Here is a 21,359-nt window from a genome sequence, read left to right as displayed (position 1 = left end):
TCCATTCCAGTTTTGAATAGAAATTATTCAGAGGTTTTATTCTGAAGCCCCAAATCTACCTCTTTACAATTTCTGCCCATTACTTCTCTGTTTTGCTGACACAACATGAACATATAGTCAAAACTCTCTTTCACATGATAGCCCTTCAAATATTTGAAAAGAACTCCCTAAAAAACGGCTCTGTGATATGACCCCTAAGTATTTTTTCTAAGTTAAATACCCTGAGCCTTGCTCACCATTCTGGTTCAACTATCTCTGAGCATGTTATTTTACCTTTTAGTTTATACCTTTCTAAAAACCAAGAAAAATGAGCAATTTAGTGCATTTCCCATTCAACAATGCCATCTTTATAGAAATGTATTTTCTTTTATATAGTGAATAGGTACATAATTTAATAATGGTAATCTAGGAAAAAATGATGTATTATTATTATTTTTTTAATTGATGCTTCTCTAGACCTTGGAGCCAAGGCAGGGGGAAAAGTCTATTATAAAATAAACATGTTGAGATTTGTAACCTTTCACAATTCTTTTATGTAATTACAGTTTCATGATTCTCTCTCATATGTCTTTCTTATTTTTTTGTGAATATTTTATTTTATGATAGGCAGTATGGTGGTTCCCTCTCTCCCTCCCCCAATAACTGACATGCTTTAGGCAATGTTCAATTTAACTTCTAGACAATAAAAACAGACTCCAGCTTTATTTGATTTTTTAATAAACCATAAAATTTAAATAGTCAAATAAAAAGAAACAAAAATAGATATTTAAGGCAAGCACTAATTTCTATCTTTGTTCCACCACTGGGCAACAGAGAATTGGTTTACAAAGGACTATAGTACTAGAGAAGAAAACACATTTAAATTGCTGGTATAATAAACCAAATATGTTGTATTTTTTTTGTTTTTATTTATTTATTTTTTAGGAAAGGAAAATGCTTGAAAAACTTACTTTCAAATTCTAAAGTAAGGCTTTTTAAAATTAAAGCTCATATGAGTCCACTAAGATCTTAAATTGGTTTCACTGGTGGATGACACCACCACTTTCTGCAAATTATTTTCTCTTCTCACTGCAGTGCAGAAAGAGTACATGCATTTTGACCCTTTTGTTCATGAAGCTCAGTATGTCAAAACATTATGGGGGAAAACCCCAAATTGAGAAGGATAAACACATCTAATATGAGTGATCATCTTTGGACTAACCTCTTTTCTGTGTGTGTGATAAAGACGATGTTTTTTTAATTAGGCTTTTCATCTTTTAATCCTTAGGTACACAGGGTATGTTATTCTTCTCTACCCTTAGTCTAATATTATTTCCTCCTTAACTTACATTAGCTGATTATTATCTATTTGTTGCTTTGCTCTGGTCATTATGGCACCTCTGTTTCTGTTTTTAGAGCTCACTACACCTGTTCAACAGAATATAACTTTTCCCCTTTTCTTTGATTTTGGTCTTGATTAGACAGCTGCTACTGTGAAGACATGGGAAAAAAAAAAGCAATGAGCTAGTGGAACTTCTGATCAACATTCAGATACATTTTAAAAATGGGAAATATTGCCACTATTATGGAATTTAATACCATTCCTGCTGCAATGCTAAAGGTCTAGGAAACTCAGATGAGTGGACATAATGAACACAGCAAGATAGTCCATAAGAAATTCTATGTAATGCACAAAAATGTTGAAGGAGTGCCAGTAACTTTTGAGTATTATTTAATAAAGGGAAAGTCAGTGCAAGAAATGATATATCATGTTAAAACTTTTGAGTATTATTTAATAAAGGGAAAGTCAGTGCAAGAAATGATATATCATGTTAAAACTTTACAGGTTGACTGACATTAAAAACATTATAGTCAGAGAGGATGTAATTGCTAGCCTGGAAAAGAATGGGGTTTTGCAGCTGACAAAAGTATCCAATGCATCTATCTGTTGATCATACTAAAATGTGACTGTCTCAGCCTAAGGGAATAAATAAAACAGTAATGATAAACTTTAACATTGTTAAATGGTGTTATCAAGAAAAGAAAATATTTTTACATAAAGATTTAAAAATTGGCAGCAAGAAATTCTCTAACAGACAAGTTGTCCCAGCCTATCACCATGCCACTGAAGACCTATTTGAATGGTAACATATAGAGTATAAACAGTGATCTGCTATATACAAGTCAGAAAATATTTGAAAGCGACAAAATTGTACATGTTATTAAATGACAAAACATGTTTAGAGGTTTTATTTAAAAATCTCACTGCTCATTATCAAAGTTAAAAGATTGTTTGCATACCAATACATACTTGTAAACATAGGAAATTCTTATTAAGGAAAGATGGGTTTATTGTAATCTGATCTTTTACAAAATATTACTGCAAGTTATTGATAACACAATTTCTTTTTTACTTTCATAAGTCTAATTCTCTTGAAAATTAAACCAATGTTTCCACTCCCTCTATCTAAAGTTCAACCATGGTCACATTAGGAAATACCCCTGTTTATTTGTTAATCAGAAATACAATTCAAGTGGCATGTATTTCCATCTGCTTCTTAGGCTGAGTTTCAGCATTATATTTTACAAGAAAACAGAAGACTTGCAATGGTCCTGTAAAGTCTTTCATGTTGCAACTGAGGTTTAATGACGGCAGTGGAGGAAAGCAGTGGTGATGCAGAGAAGGCCAGCCCAACTGCCCTTATCTGGTCATGGGATCTTTTTTTCCTGTCTGGCTTGCATTGCAGCAAGGAGGTTTTTCTGGTCAGGTTGCCTCCACCAAATCTGACTTAAGGAAAAGGTTGACATGCTCTGGTTGATCCAGTTTAAGGGTGATGCTCATTCTTTTTTTAGGCGAATAGAATCTCTCCTTCAATCTGTTGGTTGGGGTATGATACTAATATGAAGAAAATTATCAGGGTAGCTGAGATGTTCACTTAGCCACTGCAAGGGTGTCTCCAACATTGGTTCAATTCCATGAATCATAATTTGATTCTTCTTTACCCCATCTAATTCCAAGAAAGAAATGCAACAACAAACAAAAAATTAGGACGGTCAAAATGTTTGCCTATAAACACAGTTGAACACTTTCTGAAAACAGTGAATCAAATGGATTTTTACATCTTTCAACATGACATGACTATATAGCAGGAAATGTGGACGTGGAGAAAGTTGAAATGGTACAGTGCTTATAGTACTTAAACAGAAACTTGAGGGTTAAAATGAATCCTGATAAAAATTCTGTTATTGTATGTGAAAGTATTAGTTCTTTCTTAATTACTAGGCTCACTGAAGACTGACGTTAATGAAACTATAGAGAAGAAAATAGACCATTGTATTCATCGACCTAATTTGTGTCAGTTACACCTAAAAACACCTGCTACTATAAATATTAAAATAAGAGATACTTAGAACTTAAGTGTCTGAGTCAGGGATTTCTAGTTGTTTGGAAGTCTTGACACATGATGGTTTTATGTTTTTGACACCCACTTCTAGTTCTCCCTTGTGCACTCAGTACACTATACTATGTGGACATGGAGAAAGTTGAAATGCAGCAGTACTTGTTACCTAAAACAGAAACTTGAGGGCTAAAATGAATTTTTATTATTAAGAGGAAATATGAATAGAATTTGGTTTTTAAAATAAAAGTTTCATTGATGCCAGTTTTTTTTTTTAATGCCACAGTGTTTTCTTGCTATATATCTATGTACATGTCAACATCCCTTTGAAACTATAAACTTCTTGTGGATTCCCTATTCATTTAGTAGTGCTCAGTCTATAAAAGTCATTCAATGAATGTGTAAATATACTTATTCACTGAAATTAAAGATCATATATAGTATGCTCAGTCTATAAAAGTCATTCAATGAATGTGTAAATATACTTATTCACTGAAATTAAAGATCATATATAGTTATGAATAAAAATATAAGTAAAGCTCATAGAAACATATGAATAGAGGATCACAGATAACATAATCTTGTTTTAATAATTTAAAAATTCAGTGCCTTCTCTTAAGACAAATAATAGCCACTAGTACTTATATTGTGCTTGACAATTTACAAAATTTCCTGTCAGATAAGTAGGTAATATAACTATTATCTCTATTTATAGACTAGGTAAATGTGGCTTAAGTGATCCATCCATGTTAACATGTTTAGTAAATCTGGGTTATGAACCCAGGTCTTTTGATTCCAAATCCAATGTGCTTTCTACTATACTAAATTAATTCTTGTTTAGGAAATATTCCAATGCTTTGATGTCCATCACAAAAATGGAATAGAACTCAAAAAAGAGATATCAATCCTTTAACTGGTCACCTTGATTCTTTTGCTGAGTCACCTTTTCTTTTAGGATCAAAAAGGCTCAGTCCCTACGTACATATTCAAGAAGAAAATATGATTGAGGGAAGGAGAATTCACTCAACTCCTTACATTAAGGAGCATAGACAATATGAACAACAGCTTCATTATCCTGAAATAGCTTTCAAATTTCATAAAAGGGTCAAAGAGGGGAGCGGATATGAGAAGACAACGGCCCTGGAATCTTAAAATCTTAGTTTGAATGAAAATTACTAAAGCAGATGAATTTAGAAGTCCTTTATGTTAAAGTTCCTTCCAATTTATTAAATAAACCCATAGGAATGTGCCTAGGTGGGGCTAGCAGGTAAGGGGAAAAAGATCAAATAAGACACCTTCATGTTGTCCCATAGCATTACGACTGTGATGAATTGTCAATTCATAAAATGACTTCTTAAAATGACAGAAGCATAAAATATTATAAACTTACATGAGATGAGTTGTATTTGTGGTGAACTGAGGTGAAATGACTTCTCATGTTGAGACAGACATGCATTGAAACATTTGTCTCAACCTTTTTAAATTACAGCAGCAATGTGACCAAGTAAAGCATAGTATAATGGAAAGTGCACTGAACTTAGATTTAGAAGACCCTGGCTTGAATATCAGCTCTACCATTTAATACTTGTGATGCTGGAAACCAATCATGTCCCTGTTCAAGGCTTTCTTATTCTCTTTGATAATATAAGAAGGCTGAATGGGATCATTTCTAGGGTTCCTTCTAGTTCTAACAGTCTATAAGGCTATGAGATCTTCCAAAAGATAAAATTGTAATTTATCAAAAGACAACCTAAAGCAAGCCTTTTTATTATAACAACTCCACACTCTAAAAAAACAAAAACAAAACAAAACAAAAAAAAAACCAAAGTCAAAAACCCAGCAGAGAATCAAGAAGCATATGAAAAAAGCACCTGCTCATCCAAAGTAGTTGTTAAAAGTCCATAGAGACAGAAAGGTAGTTTGGTAGGGTGCTATGTCAAGAAACAGAAAAACCTGACCTTTAAGTAGTTTTAAAAATCACTTTATTTCTATGTTTCAGGCTCCTCTGAGCCTCAAAACCAATCTGTAAGGAAGGAAGTATCTTCCCCATTTATAGTTGGGGAAGTCAAAGTTTAAAGAAGTTAAGGGACTTGTCCATATCTACCCAGAGAGGGGTCGGAGGTGGGATTCCAACCTAGTCCTTCCTGATTTCAAGTCCTACACTCCAACTATTGCATCACATTACCTTTTTAGTTATGGGCAAGTCCCTTTTGATCTTATTTAACATCTATTATGAACAGAATTCTGTCAAATTTTGTTATCTAGTTTTCAAGGCCACAATGCATCAGAAGTAATAACAAGGATGGGAAGATATCATGAAATGAACAAAACTAGCAGTTGGCAACCCGATTGCAAGATGAATAAAGAGGGCAAATGATCAAAAAATGATTAAAAACAATACAAAACTACACAATAGTCTGTAGCCACTTTGAACATGGGAAACTCTTAATATTATTATTGGATCATTGTCTATATCAAAGCATAGTACAATGTCACTCATAATGAAAACCAAGAGTCATCAAGAAAAAGTGAAGTTGTATTTGGTTTAACAAGGCAGGGAAGCATGTAATACATTTTATGATCACAGGATCAGATCTAGAGTGAAAAATAGCTTCAAAGACCATTTTGTTCAATTTCCTCATTAACCTCCTCCCCCCGTTTTATTTTTATTTATTTATTTTAAACAAAGGAGGAAACTTATGCCCAAGGAGGTTAAATGATTTGCTTAAGGTCACAAGTGAAAGATTTCTACCCAAATCATTTAAAATAATGATGTACTTTTAATGTTTAAACCAGCAAATCCTTCAAGATCCAAAAAGTCTAAAACAGCAGTGTGGCATAGTAAAAATAGAAATGAGCCTGGAAGTTCTAGGTTCAAGGAATCTAACTCCATTACTTACTAAGTGTGTTGCCATGCTAAAGCCATTCAATATCCATGAGCTTCAGTTTCTTCTTTCAAAATAGTGTCTACTGAAATAGGGGTGAAAGGGAGGAGGTAAAAGAGGAGTAAGGGTAAGCCAGACAAGTTGATGTTTGAAGTTAACTTTCAGTTTTGACCTTCTACAATCCTATGACTAATTCCAAGACAGTTCTAGATTGCCATGGTTTTATTCTTATACTGCTTTAAAGCACTTCTACCTCACTTCTTTCTCAATTTTAAACAATAATTATATTGAATTTCTTAGAAGTATTTAATATTCTCAGAATCACTCCTCCGTATTAATAATTCAGTCAAAAGGGGAAGTAGTAGTGGTCTATGAATTCCTTATTGACAAAATTTTTCTTCCAGCCAAAGTCACTTTTAAAGACTCCCTGTTTGATGCATGATTCTATCTAAAACCTGAGGAGTTGACACTTTTTCATTAACTATCCTTTAGAAAAAGAAGAATATTGGTTACCATACAATCCACTCATAAGCTGTGTCTAAAAGACAAACTGTCACCTTTCATCTTGTACAAATGGCTATCACTGAGCTGTACCTTCAGAGGCATTTAGAGTTCATCATCAGACTCAGAGTGGGGTAACTGTAACAGATTAGGTAGGGAAACATTATTAGGGTCAGAAAGTCAAAGAAAATTTATGATCGATTTAGATGGAGGCCAGTTAGCAGTGACTCCCTAGATTACTGACTACAAGCCAATCTTCCCCAGAATGCTAAAAAGAAACAGATAATATCAATTATTGAGTTTATACACTTAAAAAAGAAATGCTTTGCTAAAGAAATATCTCCCACCATATAATGAACTTGAGAACCCTGGCAATTATTAGCTTATTGTTATTATTAACTAATTGTTTTAAAATCTATATTTTGGAAAACTCTTAGTGGGGAAGAGTGCAAATTTATAATATACAATCTCTGATTTGTGAATAGAACTATGTTATTTAAAGAAAAACCTGCTAAAATGAATGCTTCCACAGAGGGTTACTGTACTGAGTGAATATTTTGGTTACAAAATTTAAAGGGAGAGTGAGAGGAATTAAACATGTCACAGGACAAGAAAAAAAAGCACAGAGGCTATAATCTTTTAAAATCAAAATGTCAAAAGCAACAACAGTGCATCACAGGTCATTTTTAGACTAACAATACTAGTTAAAAAGATTGGAAGATATTTAGTAGAATTTTTGTTTTTTTAAATTATGGTAGAAGAAACACTAAGACATATTATAAAACTAAGTTGGATTTTTGGTAAATGTTGCTTTGTGTTTCAAAGTGAGAATCTAGAATTTACTACTTAGAGATGAGAAAAATATCAGTATAAAACAAATGACTCAGGATAAAAATGTTACTCCACATCTCACCCACTCAGTTTACTTTTATTTTAAAAGTCAATTTAATGTTGAAGTAGACCGATGCTTGAGATAGTAATCGAGTGAACGAGCCTCCTGATATGAGTTTCAGGCCACTGTTCTTCATTTCAATATGAACCTGAAACTGCTACTACCCCAATATACTTAATTACACCAAGTACAGTCATTCATAAATACTTGAGTTTTTTTTTAATAAGAAAAAAGAAAATAAAGGCCAGAAACATTTTGTATTTATTAAAATAGAAAAGACAGAATTAATGTCAACATTTAGGCAGCAAATCATGTGAAAAAATTTGCTTAAAAAAAGTTAGAATCTCTATCAATCATGACATTTTGCTTTTCAAAATGGAAAACAAATAGCAATAAAGTTTGGGATTTTTAAGTTAAAATGATACAAAATAAACTGAAATAGGTGAATGAAATTTACAAGGAAGACTCTGAACAGCTGTTTATGTTATGTTATGTTATGAATAGCAAGTTTGTGGTTTGGACCTAGGATTTATTTATCACCACTGCTCTATTAATATAAAAATGACAGTTAAAAGATCTGGGCATATAATATCTAAGGATGGGAGAAGAGAGAGGAATCTTTAAATGTAAGAAAAATTTAATAAACTTTAGCTTTATTACTAGAGTAGGAAAATAGTTTATACATGTAAAATCATTTACTCTTTTTGAATAAGATAATATGTAATGTTAAAATAAGCAATTTTTTGTGTATTAAACTGTACAAAAAGAAGGAAAAAGGAGAAGACAGTACAAGAATGGTAGAAAAAACACTATATGAGGAATGAAGGGGTTGATTCTATTACTGTTCCTGTCATTCAATATGTGTCATAAAGGAAGTAAGAATCTCTCTAAGACTTGGCTTTCTCATCTAAAACTAAGAAACTGGATTTCATAATTTTCTAAAGTTTTTTAAGATTGATTTTTGTCTGAACAGAAAGAAATTTCTATTCAACTTAATTTCCTAACTAAAATGGATGAAAGAGAAGATAATTAGTGGTTTGATTTTAAGGGAAAAGATTATATATTCAATTACTTCTCATAGACACAAACACATTTATAGCCATAACTGTAGAAAGCAGAACATATTGCCCCAAATGTATCCCAAACTATACATTCAGTTATCTAGAATGCACGTAAATCAAGGACTCTGAGAATTAGACTCTGAATGACTAAAGAACAATATTTTTACTAAGAGGTAAACACATAATTGATACACAGGCTACTGTAACCATACAATGGTAGAAAAATGCCTTTACTAATTTGAATTATAATAAAAATCACATATTGTTTGACATGTTGTTTATGTACTATGTTCAAGTTAAATCATGAATAGGCAAAGAAAAATCACAATTGGGAAATTAGCCTTCCAATGTTCTTAAATAGTTTCTCTTCTGAAAGAGTGTATGTGTGGTTATGATTCTTATTATGATAAATATTTACTTCAGGAATTTCTACTTTTGAGGGCACAGGACTTTCACCCCACGCCCCTTCTTCATGAGCTACACTTTTCACTTAAACCTAGTTTTCATCAAGTAATACTAAATGACTATGAGATGGATAGCTAGAATTTCAGCAGGATGATTACATTTTTTGGTTGTTCTTCAATTGTTTTTCAGTTGTGTCTGACTGTGACCCCTTTTGGGGTTTTCTTGGCTGATACATTAGAGTGGTTGTCATTTCCTTCTCTAGCTCATTTTGCAGATGAGGAATTGAGGCAAACAGAGTTAAATGACTTGTCCAGGTCACATAGTGAGTGTCTGAGGCCAAATTAGAACTTAGGAAGATGAGTTTTTCTGATTCTAGGCCTAACACTCTATTCACGGAGCCACCTAGCTGCCCATTTACTATAAAAAGTGAATAAACATGCTGACCTCATAGTTTAAGAAAAAATCCCAAATTTATCATGAAACTAAAGTATGATTCAAATAAAAGTTTAAAATCTAGACTAAGTGAATATGGAAGAAAGAAATCTAAAACATGAAATGGCCACAATCAGTATGTTTCTCTTTGCATCTCTTGTGTTTTTATGCTCTAATGTAATGAGGAACTATGGAACCTGTCATTTGAGGATGTTCAATACCATTTATAAGACATCATTTTACATTCCAGAACAAGTGTTTAAATTGATAGACAAAACAATAAATGTAGATGAATTATTTGGTTAACTTATGTCTGGACAGTTTGTTTCAGTATCTGACAAATTCTTTAACCTCGACTATTCATTTGTCAGTAAAACTCTGACTAATTGAATCCATCAATGTGAAAACCCACAGGCTGAAGTCTATATAGTACATGCATACATCACAGTGAAGGGTTTTTACCTCAGCCATGGTGGGTAATAGTCAGTGAGGTCAGGTCAAGGAGGGTTAAACCATGTCAGGATATAGTCAAAGGAATACATCAAACACTGATTTTAAAAGGGCAATTAATCTTAGACAGAAATGCTTCCTGGGGAATGAATGAGATTTCAATCTTAAGAGCACGCTACATGATGTAGCAGTAAAAATGTACATATACAAGCTTACAGAGCTTTCATCCTGTGATTACAAACAGAAGGAGAGTGCTGTTTATCAGAGAAATATAAACTCATTCTAAAATACTTATATTTACTTTTTCCGGATTTTATACATCTTAATGAACACATACACTTATAGATTACATAAATTTGTTATCACTTTCCATGTATTGGACTATTTTCTTACAGATTTCTCCCTTCTATACTCCTTTTCTAAAAGTCTGCTAACATTTTCAACAGGATTCTTAAAAATCTATGATACTTTTGAATACATTTAAAAAACCATTTATAAAATCTTTTCAGGATGACTATACCAAATAAAAATATTTATATTTAGCATTATACAGACTATGAAAAAGAAATTTATTATTAAGTTCAAAAATCTTATACTGTAACATGTTTCTTTTTTTCTTTCTTTTTCTGATAATTGCAAACTGTGGTAAAAGTTAATTACAACTTAAGAGGGTTAAAAATTCTTTTATGTATTTTTGTTTCTGTTTTTATCTTAATACTTGAAGCAAATGGAAAACTTAGGAACTTAGGAAAGTGAAAGACAGTAAACCTCAAAAATTTAGATCCCCCAATGAAATGAACTCTTCAAGTAAAATAAAATATTTATTCTAAAATATGAACATCTATCAATGTTATGAAGCTGACTTCTATAGCCTGCTTTAGTGGAAAAAATACTGAAACCGAATTTGGAGAATCTAGGATCAAATCCTGACTCTATCAATATTTATATAATCTTGGACTTATTTTTTTATTCTCTATTTCACTTTTTCTCTAAACCTCAGATTCTTCATGTGGAAATTGAGGAGACTGGATTGATTATATGACCAAGATCCCTTACAGCTCTAATCTATGAGACTACATGAAAAATGTATATTATAATAAAGTTAAACCACCTCTTGATAATCATATTTACACTATTAAATTGTACATTAAATGGTCTACATTTTTAAAAATATAGAGCAGAGGGAAAATCTTAATGCAATTTTGAGTTATGTATTAATGAGTTTTACTATACAACCATTTATTTGGTACTTGGGTTAAAGACAATTATTTTCTAATGCTATAATAAATGAGCTATAACTTATGCAAAAAAAAGCACTTCTGGAAAAGAGAAAAGATGAAAAGTCAGTTCTTATGTTACAGGTATTTTGTAAGCCTTTTAAATAATCTAGCTATATTTGCAAACACAGAACAATTGCAGAAATTATTTTATTGCTCCTCTGAATGTGCTTTTAGAAAATACAAATGTCTTTGGATTAAAACATCACAGAAATATGTTATAAAGATTATCAGAGTCATTTATATATCTATTTTAGAGCATGGAATGAAAACGGAGATTGAATGAAAGAAAACAAGGTAGATGAGGCACAGACTTAGGAATTTTTATTTTCAGATTCGTTTTTAATACAAAGTAAGACCTCAAATTTGAAGGGCAATAACAACCAATTTTAAATATCCTCAAACTAAGATGGTCTGATAGATTATTCAAACCATTCTGAAATAATAACCATAAACAAAAATAATATCAATATCAAATAATTATTATGTGTGAGCTCCCTAAAGACAGGGGAAATTATATAGTGCTATCATCTCATTTAATCTCTCAATAATCCTGGAGTGAGGAAGTAGGTGCTATTATTATTTCCATTTTACAGATGAGGAAATTGAGGAAACCAAAAGCTAAGTTTAGAGTCACATGATTCACACAGATATTAAGTCTCTGAGGCTGGATCTGAGTTAGGATCTTCCTGAATCCAGGTCTAGTGATCTGTTCCTGTCACTTAGCTGCTTCTAATTCTGCTTTTTCTTTTTTAACCACTAACCATTAAAAATATATTTGTTCTTATTTTAAAACTATGGTTTCATAGTTTACATCACATTTAGAATATAGCATTAGGGAGCAGCTAGATGACACAATAGACAGGGCACCAGCCCTGACCTGAGTTCAAATTTTACCTCAAACACAGCATTTACTAGCTGTGTGACCCTGGGCAAGTGACTTAATCCCAATTGCCTCCTCCTTCCCTCCCCAACAACAAAAAAAGAATGTAGCCTTATAAATGTTAAAATATAGGGCCACCAAGTGTAGCTAGTGGGCCAGGTGATACTCAGTTCCACTTCTCAATGGTGAGGTCTTAGCTAGTTTTTATAATTACCCAAAGCTATACCTTCAATAATATCCTTAACACAGAGAATATAACTTCCAACTGTTAGTTTCTGAAAAAGGGTGAAGTTAAATCTTAGCAGCTCCTGTCACACCTTGAAGTGTACATTCTTTTGGGAACAAATAATACCACTTTGCACTTAATACTTTCAAAAATAATCTTTCATCTGATCCTTACAATCATCCAAGGAGGGTAGGAAAGAAAATATCCTCATTTTACAGAAGAGGAAACAGGCACAGAGGAAATTATGGGGTTTTCAAAATCACAGTGTGTGGCAAAAGAATTTCCAGGATGAAAATATTTGAGAATAAATAATCTAGGTCATGGTTTTTAAACTTACTGAGATGATGGAACTATGCTTGGTTGTTTCCCTGTCTAGAAAACCTATCTCCTAATATAGCCCTTAATGGCAATGGCAGAGGGACACAAAATAAATTTACTAACAATTTTCAATATGTTTGACCTTGTGTCAATTTTAAATTAGAATAATTCTTTTAATTTAGGAAAAAAACTCAAACTACAAGAGAAAACTCATCAATAAATGATGATTGAGAATAAATCATAGAAACATCATGAATGTGTAGCACATTACATTAGGAGACTATTGATTTTTGTATAAGGAGTATCACGGGGATGATTATGTAAGATTGCTACTGGATCCAAGTCCAATTACAAGGCATTAATCAAGCTTTCAATCTTTAATTCTATACAACAATTTGTGACTTAACTAACAATCTGTTAAACTTGTATTAAAGCAGAGTGGAATCTGTTTTGTATGCATGAGGTGTTTTTTTTTTGGGGGGGGGGAGCAGCAAGGCAATTGGAGTTAAGTGACTTGCTTGGGGTCCCTCAACTAGTAAGTGTCAAATGTCTGAGGCCAAATTTGAACTCTGGTCTTCCTGACTCCAGGACTGGTATTTTATTCACTGTGCTACCTAGCTATTCCATACGTATCAGGTTTTTAAAAATATATACAGAACAAGCTAAAAATGCCAGTAATTTGTTGTTCTACTTCATTAACAATCCCTTTCTTGAAGAATTTACAGGGAAGAAAGTACACATATAAGTGTATATATGGAATAATTCTAAAGAGAAAAAATAAAAGCCAATTAGGAGGGAGCCATATTTATTATTGGGGGTTGGAGAGGATTTGGAAAGACTTCATGGAAGAAGATAGTGCTTAAGATTCTATGAGGCAGGGTTAAACAGAGTGCATTCCAGACATGGGGCCCAGCCTCTACAAGGGCACGGAAATGACAGGGACAGTGAAGAACACAGAAAAGGCCAGTTTGGTTAGATCATAAAGTGCAGGAAGGGAGAGAATGTATAATGAGGCAGGGAAGACAAGGCAAGAACATGTTGTGAAGGGCTTCAAAAGCAAACAGAGAAGTTTGCCTTTTGTTCTAGAAGCAATCAGGAATCACTGGAGCTTATGAAATACATACAGTAGTAGTGTGATCAGCATTGTGGCCAAAGAGAATCCTTCTGGCAGTGGTGTCAGGGATGGGCTGTACACAGATTAAAGAAGGGGGATCTAGGCAAGAGATGCAGAGTGTCTGAATGAAGGTGGTGGATGTGTGAATAAAGAGAAGAGGCCAGATGTGAGAGATAAGGAAACATGAAAAGAAAGATCTGGAAATTAAATGGACATGTGGAGTAAGGGGCAGCAAAGAGTAAAGGATAATATTAGGATTACCAGTCTTGGAGACTGGAAGAACGGTAGCACCTTCAAAAGAAACAGGAAAGCTTGGTGTGCAAGCAAAGAGATTGACTTCTCTTACTGGTCATAAAAAGACAACTTTACATCTATAATAGAGTGACACTATTGTTAAAGAGGAACAAGGCCAACCTCGGCATCAGGGAAACCTGGGTTCAAAGCTGGCCACTGACACATACTGGTAGCTATCATGAGTAGGTCTCATTCAGTGCTCCAGGCAATTCCCTAAGTAGGGATGCCACAATCTCCCTTTGGCAAGACCAAGCCTATAGACTCCTTCTCAAGATAATGTTTTAAAATGCAAAAAACCCAAAATATATGATATTACAAAGGAAATTAATTATATTGAAATACAGTTATCAAATTTTGTTTAAATTCACACAGACTTCTATCTTAGGAAGAGATGTACTTATGCCAGGATCAAATAACATAAAATTTGTAAAAGGCTTAGCAAAGTGTTTTGCATATAGAAAACACTTAATCCTTCTTCTCTTCTTAGACTACTTTATAGACCAACTGCTGATTTGCATCAGTAGAAGGAGTTCCCAAATAAAAGTTCCCAGAACCAATGAAACCTTAAGTCTAGATAGAAAAATATAAAACCCCAAAATCAATTCAGTGGCCAAGTAAATGCCATTTTTTAGTCATCTGGTCCCTGTATTCAATCTCTATACTGTCTCTTTCATTAAACACACTTGTTCAAAGCAAATTAGATTGGATTATTTGTCCTTTTTCATCAATGGCAGAAGAAATAATATTAACATTCCATAGACTCTTTCCTCCTCTCATAAGTGGACAGTTGGTAGAAAACATTACATATAGCTAAGTGGTGTTTATATGAGCTCATTATGTGCTTAAAGGGGAATACATAATTAAATACTACCTTGGTAAAGACCCTTCAAAACCATGCCATATCTGTGAGATAGAAAATATTAACTGAAGCATATGTAATGATGGAAGAAATACAGAAATTCTTGTTCATTTACCACAGAAGGTATGTCTCTTCTACATACAATCTAATATAACTTTATTTCTATGTAATCTCAAGTGAATATAACATTAAAAAGTAAATGATTGGAGACTTCTTGATTATCAAACAGGCAGAATGATCAGCTGATTTCCTGGCATAAAATTTTTAATGGACTTCTGTAATTTGTTATAACTATTAGATGAGAAATAGAACAGAGTGGAAATTATAGATTCTTCTATGAACCTAAACAAACAGAATGATCTATTCACTGGAAAATAAGAAGGACAAGGGAGTTTGCTCTTGATACAGTATGGATGCTTGGCTGTCCGAGTCATGCTAATTTCTACTGAAACTACAAAGGTAATAATTTACCTAACTTTACCTTGATGTTGTTTTCTATTATTTATAACTTAACCAGATTCTGCAGTCACTTACAAGATAGAAAAAGAAACACACAAAGCAGCCCATTATGGTTATTCAAACAGCGACCTGCAGCAGGTCTTAAATCTTAGTAATCCTATTTTCACATGATGAATCAAAATAAAATTCCTTCCTCACTGAATCATTCACTACAGGAAATAAAAGACAATGGTATTATATGACTTTTATGAAGCACTTTCTCTTTTTTATCATGTGATCATAGTCAGGCCACTCACACCCAATCTTCAAGTCTTTCCCTTTCAAACTGAAGAGGCATCCAGGTGTGCCAGAACACTTGCCATTTGCCAACACCCTGGATGTATTGAACTAAGGAGTGTACTGTGTCAGTGTTTTCGATCTTCTCATAGATCTTGAAAATAAAATCACTTTGCACCAAAAAATGGCAAAAAGAAAGAATAACAATCCAAGTTACCCTAACAAGGTGGGTACAAGTTATTCTAAAAATGTAGAAAGAGATTAGTTTTCTACAAAGTGTGAAATACATTCCTATACCCCTGAAAGATGTAACCTTCAGGGACAGCTATTCAATAGTTAAGAAAGAGAGGGAAAAAAAAAAAAACAATCCAGCATTAAAAGGTACCCACCCATTACCTCTGGAATTTCCCTACCTGAGCAGAAAAAAAGGAGTGGTGGATTAAAGATGGGAGTGGCCAACAGAGCATAATAGGAGTCACACTGTGGCTGTTCTCCAGGAATGGCTAAATGCAATAAGGTTAGAGATATAAAGAGATGGAAGGAGTCTTTTACTGGTGGCATTTATGCCAAGAAATACTGCTTTTCTCTTAGTTGGATAACCATGCCCACCATTTGAGTAAATACAAACAAAGGTAGTATAAACAGTTACATACACTACTACTTAAAACAAATGAAAAACAGTGGTTGCAGAATGGCTGAGATATCATAGGATGCTCTAATGTCGGAAACTGTGTTACTTTTTATCTTCTAATGATATCTTTGTGTGCCTTTACCAAGTATATATTTTGAGGACAAGGCAATGAGGGTTAAGTGACTTGCCTGAGGTCACACAGCTAGTATGTGTCAAATGTCTGAGGCTGGATTTGAACCCTGACTCAGGGCTGGCATTCTATCCACCGCACCACCTAGCTGACCCATCATTTGCCAAGTATTTTTAAGCCATAGAATTAAGCATTAGATAAAAGCCACTTTGCAAAGAATGATAGTTATTTTTAAGTTAAAATAAATATTTTAGAGTATCCAAAGAAACAGAATGGTAGGAAAGGGAGAAAGAAGGATTGCATAGCAGAAAAATCACCCATGCTTTAATCCAAGGTATGCCAATAATTAACTGTTAATCCAGGAAGTAGGAAAATCACTCAGTTTGCTTTGGATACCATCTGTAAAATGAGAGAGTTGCAATAGTTCTAGCTTTAAAACTTTATGAAATATATGAAATGCATAACCACTCTGTATTCTATTCCTCTTTTCTCTCTTCTAATTCCATAAAGATTTTATAAGGGATTTGGCCTTTCCCCAAAATGGCAACTATGAGGCAAAATGAACTACACTGGGAAGAACCAAAGATGCAGTTTACAGAATACAGAATTTTGCTACTGTTTTAATAAGCTAAATAAACAAATTAGGTTAAGTTTCAATAAGGTGCAATCTTTCTCAGACTAAGTCCAAAAACTATGAAAGAACAACTAGATCAAGTAATACAAGAACATAAAGAAGGAAAGAAGCTTTTTACCAAATGATTGGCATCTTGTCATGCAGATGCCTTTGTTGGCACCTGAACAGTAAATAATTAATTTGATTAATAAAAGCATTAGTTGGTGATGAGTTTCTTAAAAACACAGTACATGAAATATGAAAATAGATTTTTTTTTGAGGTTTATGAGTTCTACTGTTGTTTTTACTCCTTAAACTTAAACCTTATCAACTAAATAAACTAAGGTCAATGATGTTTCTGAAAGGAAATTATACAACTTCTGTTGTCTTGGAATTATATAACAAACACTTTAGACTGTTAATCACTTTTGACTTAAAAAAATGTTTTTTTCCGAAGTACCTTTAACATAATCCTAAAAAATAAAAATAAAATATATAAATCACTAATTTAAGGTTACACATTTAGAATGATTTATATATACCTATATATATATAAAATATATATATATATATACATATATATATATATATATAAATAACTTAAATCTAACTGATTACAGATAAAGTTTTTTGTTCATATTATAAAATCATCAATACTCTGGCAGAGAGCCAACAGAAAGAAATCACAGTACAAAGAGATAGCCAGGATCAATATTAGCCAGAATCCAATGATGGGTTACCAGACATTTCCCAACTAACATTTCAATTGTCAAAAAAAAAAAAAAAACCCAAATTTAAAATTTTAAATGAGAAATCAACCAAAAAAGCATTCCTACAGTATCAATATGAGAATATGAATGATGTACATATTTCATGAAGTAATAATAAGGATTTAATGTACATTTAAGATACAGTGATACAAATTACAAATTCAGTTCCTAATAATCAAATATTATAAATACATAGAAAAGATAGTAAAATTTTACAGTTCATATTTGTTGTAATGTAAAAAACAAAATATTGATAGATTTTTAACAGTATAAGAAAATTCAGCATAAAGAATCCAGAATAATGATGTATGATGATCAACAATTTCAATAATTTAGGATGAGAAGGTAAGGACTTTTCAGATGCAATTGCCTACCTCCTATTGTTTTCTGGCATTGATCAATGGCATCAGCATTTTTTTGTGTGTTCAAATGACAACTCTTGAAGGTTTCAAACAAATATCATGTGCTTAACAGATTATTATGGAAGAAAGGATAATGTAGCCATAAATATGAAACACATTTTTCAGCATAAAAGGATCTATAAATGGAAATATAATAATAAATGGAAAAATAAAGTAAATAATTATACTGTGTATATACATATATATGTATGGTTCTATGACCATACAAGTAGGAAAAACATAAAATGGAGGAACTTGTCCTTGAGAATATCCATTAAAGTGATATTTTAAGTAGAAGTTAGAAGTTTCTTCTCTATATCAGTTTCACTAAATCTTTAACCAGCAGATTAGGTTTATGTCCTCTGTGATTTGTTTTATGTTCAACACATGTATCTTCCAAGGCAAATTTCACACTTTAAAATTTGTTCTTTATTACTTTCCAACACACACACACACACACACACACACACACACACACACACACACACACACCTACCTGTCTCTCTGACATCATAAAGGTCAGAGCTTTGAGCCACTCAATCAATATATAAGAGAGCTGATAAAGAAAACAGAAACACCTAACTGTATTCTCTCTGGTTCAACTCATTTATCGAAAGACTTAATTAGCTTTCTTTTTCTTGTCATTTAAATACCCTGTTTCAAATATCCCTTAAAGATTACTGTCTATATGAGTGATATATTTTTGTTTTCTTCACTCATGTGATTAATTTATATTGAGACAAAAGCAATCAAATATGAAAGTAAAAGGCAAATTTTATATCAATAATTTAATATTCAAATGTCAAGTGAGATAAGAAAGTAATCTGATGTTCCTGATACAAGACCTCATAATTAAACTCTGAATAAAGTTTAAAACTCATGTTTGAAATCCTGAAACTTATTAGAATTATAGGTTCAATTTTTAGGGGGGAAAAAAAAGATTAAGCTGTTTATCATACTGAAATATGCATATGGACCATCAGCAAATCTACCAGGTGTGAGATATTTAAAAAATTCTTTATCTATTCTTCCTTATTTCAGAAAGGGAGGGAAAGGTGAAAGGTTAAGAACAAATAAATTTAAATTTAAAAATACAAATACAAGGAGACAAAGATTAATATATTATAGGCAAAGAAGTTGTGATTGTCTTGACTTCAAGACAAGATTAACCTGTATTTCAATTTCATAGCATTTAATAAGCACTTAATATCTACTAAGTGCTATGCTTAAATAGTGTGGATATTAGCAAAAATATCAACAGTTCATACTTTAAAGGTTTCTTAATCTCAGGTTATTATACTTGGCTACTTATCAATTACAGATTTTCTAAAAATAAAGAACAGATAAAGAAAAACTACAAGGAAATTATTAAATACCGTGTGTGTGTGTGTATAAACTTGAGTTGATATTTTCTGTGCCCACCTCTGATGAAATTTATATATCAACACTACTAAAAACTGTATAATTCAATATTAATATATTAATAGATATATTTATTTAAAAATAATAAAGTTCAAATGAAGGAGACAACTTACCACACTCATATCTGTTTAATTTAGACTAAGAATTAATTTATGTTGCTAAATTTTAAAATAAGACTGAAAATCACAGCTGTAAAAAAAAAAAAAAAAAATTAAATAACATCTAATTTTGTTAAAAACTGGTCCAAAATATATGTAGTTTATTTCTATTGTTTTAAAGATCTAGTGAAAAAAAGTTTACTAAATATGAATTAGATGAGAGTAGATGCTTCTGTTTGAAAGGATATCTCCTAAGTATGAAAATAGGAAAACTATTTTTGGATTGATAGAGTAATTATTCATAAATGCCAATGAAAAGCACAGTTTTGTTTTGTTTTTTAAGAGGACTAGAAATGAAGGAAATTCTTTAAGAATGATGATCATACTTTACCTTCAGGAGTAATTACAGAAGGACAAACTTCTTTTAAGAGATCACCTAATGTATGCAATTGTCCATCTGCAGCAACTGGCCGAAATAACTTCTGAATGAAAGGTCGCTCAGTTGTTGCCTATTAAGAAAGAAAACAACAGAAAGGGAGAATATAAAAGATTAAAAAAAAAAAAAAAAACCCTCCAAGAATTAAATATTTGTTGTTCACAAATTGATACAATGAGAAATTCCAAGTTAATTTTAAGAAATAAATTATGGTAATAAAAGGAAAATAGTCTGTGATATTACTTACATTGAGATAACTTGCTAATGTCATATGCTTAGCATTTTATTAATTTTAAACATTATTGTAAGTATGGTCTACAAAGTCTTCTTTTAAAAACTGCCACATTGTTTAAAAATATTACACTTCTTCCTCAAACCCGCAAAGGAGAAATATAAGCAAAGATGGTACAAAGTCTGAAAAAGCAGGAAGTGACTATTTCAAATACTCAAGCACTCAAAATTACTTTTAGACAAGTCCTTTGCATCACTTCACTATTACTTTCTTAGAAAGAGATGAGAGAACTGTTTTTGTTACCTGGACATTTACTACTACCATCTTTTAATTCAATGCAATAGTTAAAAAACCCCCCTCAAAAACAACACATCCAGGAAGCTTCTATAAAAACTCTAGCAAATCTTCCCAGCTTGAGATCATATATCTGGTAGGCACATCATAAATATTCTTTCATAAATATTCAGTGACTCCAAAAACCCATTCTCAATTTTTATGCCAAGTCTGCAGGGCTTGATGCTGTAATAACAACGGGGAATGATATCACGAAAGCATTTTAAGAAAATTGACTTGACAGTGGTGGGCAGCAGAGTTTAGCTGAGATAAACCTAGCTAGGTTACAAGTATCCAGGCAAATATGAGGGTGATTAATATGAAAAAAAAGGAGAGGGAGGTATAAATGCTGAAACAATAGAAACTATAATTTTATAAAACCAAAGAGCATCCTATTTTGAGGCTAATGCAGTCAAGTAAATCTTTTGCAGGGAACTGGAGACTCGGGTAAAGACAACTATGTGTTAGCCATTTTCTCTCATGGTAGTAAGAAATGTGAAAGTACAGTCAAGTGTAATAACATGCTAATAGGGAAAAGGAAAATCTGGTTTAGTAAAAAATTAAAACATTTTACCCTCTTGAGA

The 21,359-nt window shown here is 32.3% G+C and overlaps 1 protein-coding gene across 2 annotated transcripts in view; it reads right to left on the bottom strand.

The window, feature by feature from the left end:
* Positions 1-2,807: 2,807 nt before the first annotated feature.
* ATG5 (autophagy related 5) overlaps positions 2,808-21,359 on the bottom strand; it is a 124,583-nt gene continuing 106,031 nt past the window's right edge. Inside the window, exons 7-9 of one of the 2 annotated variants that reach the window (XM_031964467.1) lie at positions 20,166-20,283; positions 19,790-19,865; positions 2,903-2,987 (exon numbers count right to left, since the gene is read on the bottom strand). In XM_031964467.1, the coding sequence (XP_031820327.1) occupies positions 19,822-19,865; positions 20,166-20,283 (162 nt within the window). In that variant the 3' untranslated portion in view covers positions 2,903-2,987; positions 19,790-19,821. Of the gene's footprint in view, positions 2,988-19,789; positions 19,866-20,165; positions 20,284-21,359 lie in introns of both variants that reach the window. The other variant, XM_003769327.4, reaches the window with a different exon arrangement.

The sequence above is a fragment of the Sarcophilus harrisii genome, chromosome 4 (genome assembly GCF_902635505.1).
Source record: "Sarcophilus harrisii chromosome 4, mSarHar1.11, whole genome shotgun sequence".
NCBI classification, from domain to species: domain Eukaryota; kingdom Metazoa; phylum Chordata; class Mammalia; order Dasyuromorphia; family Dasyuridae; genus Sarcophilus; species Sarcophilus harrisii.
Note: the sequence above shows the minus strand (reverse complement) of the source record. Positions and strands in the feature narration are given on the sequence as shown.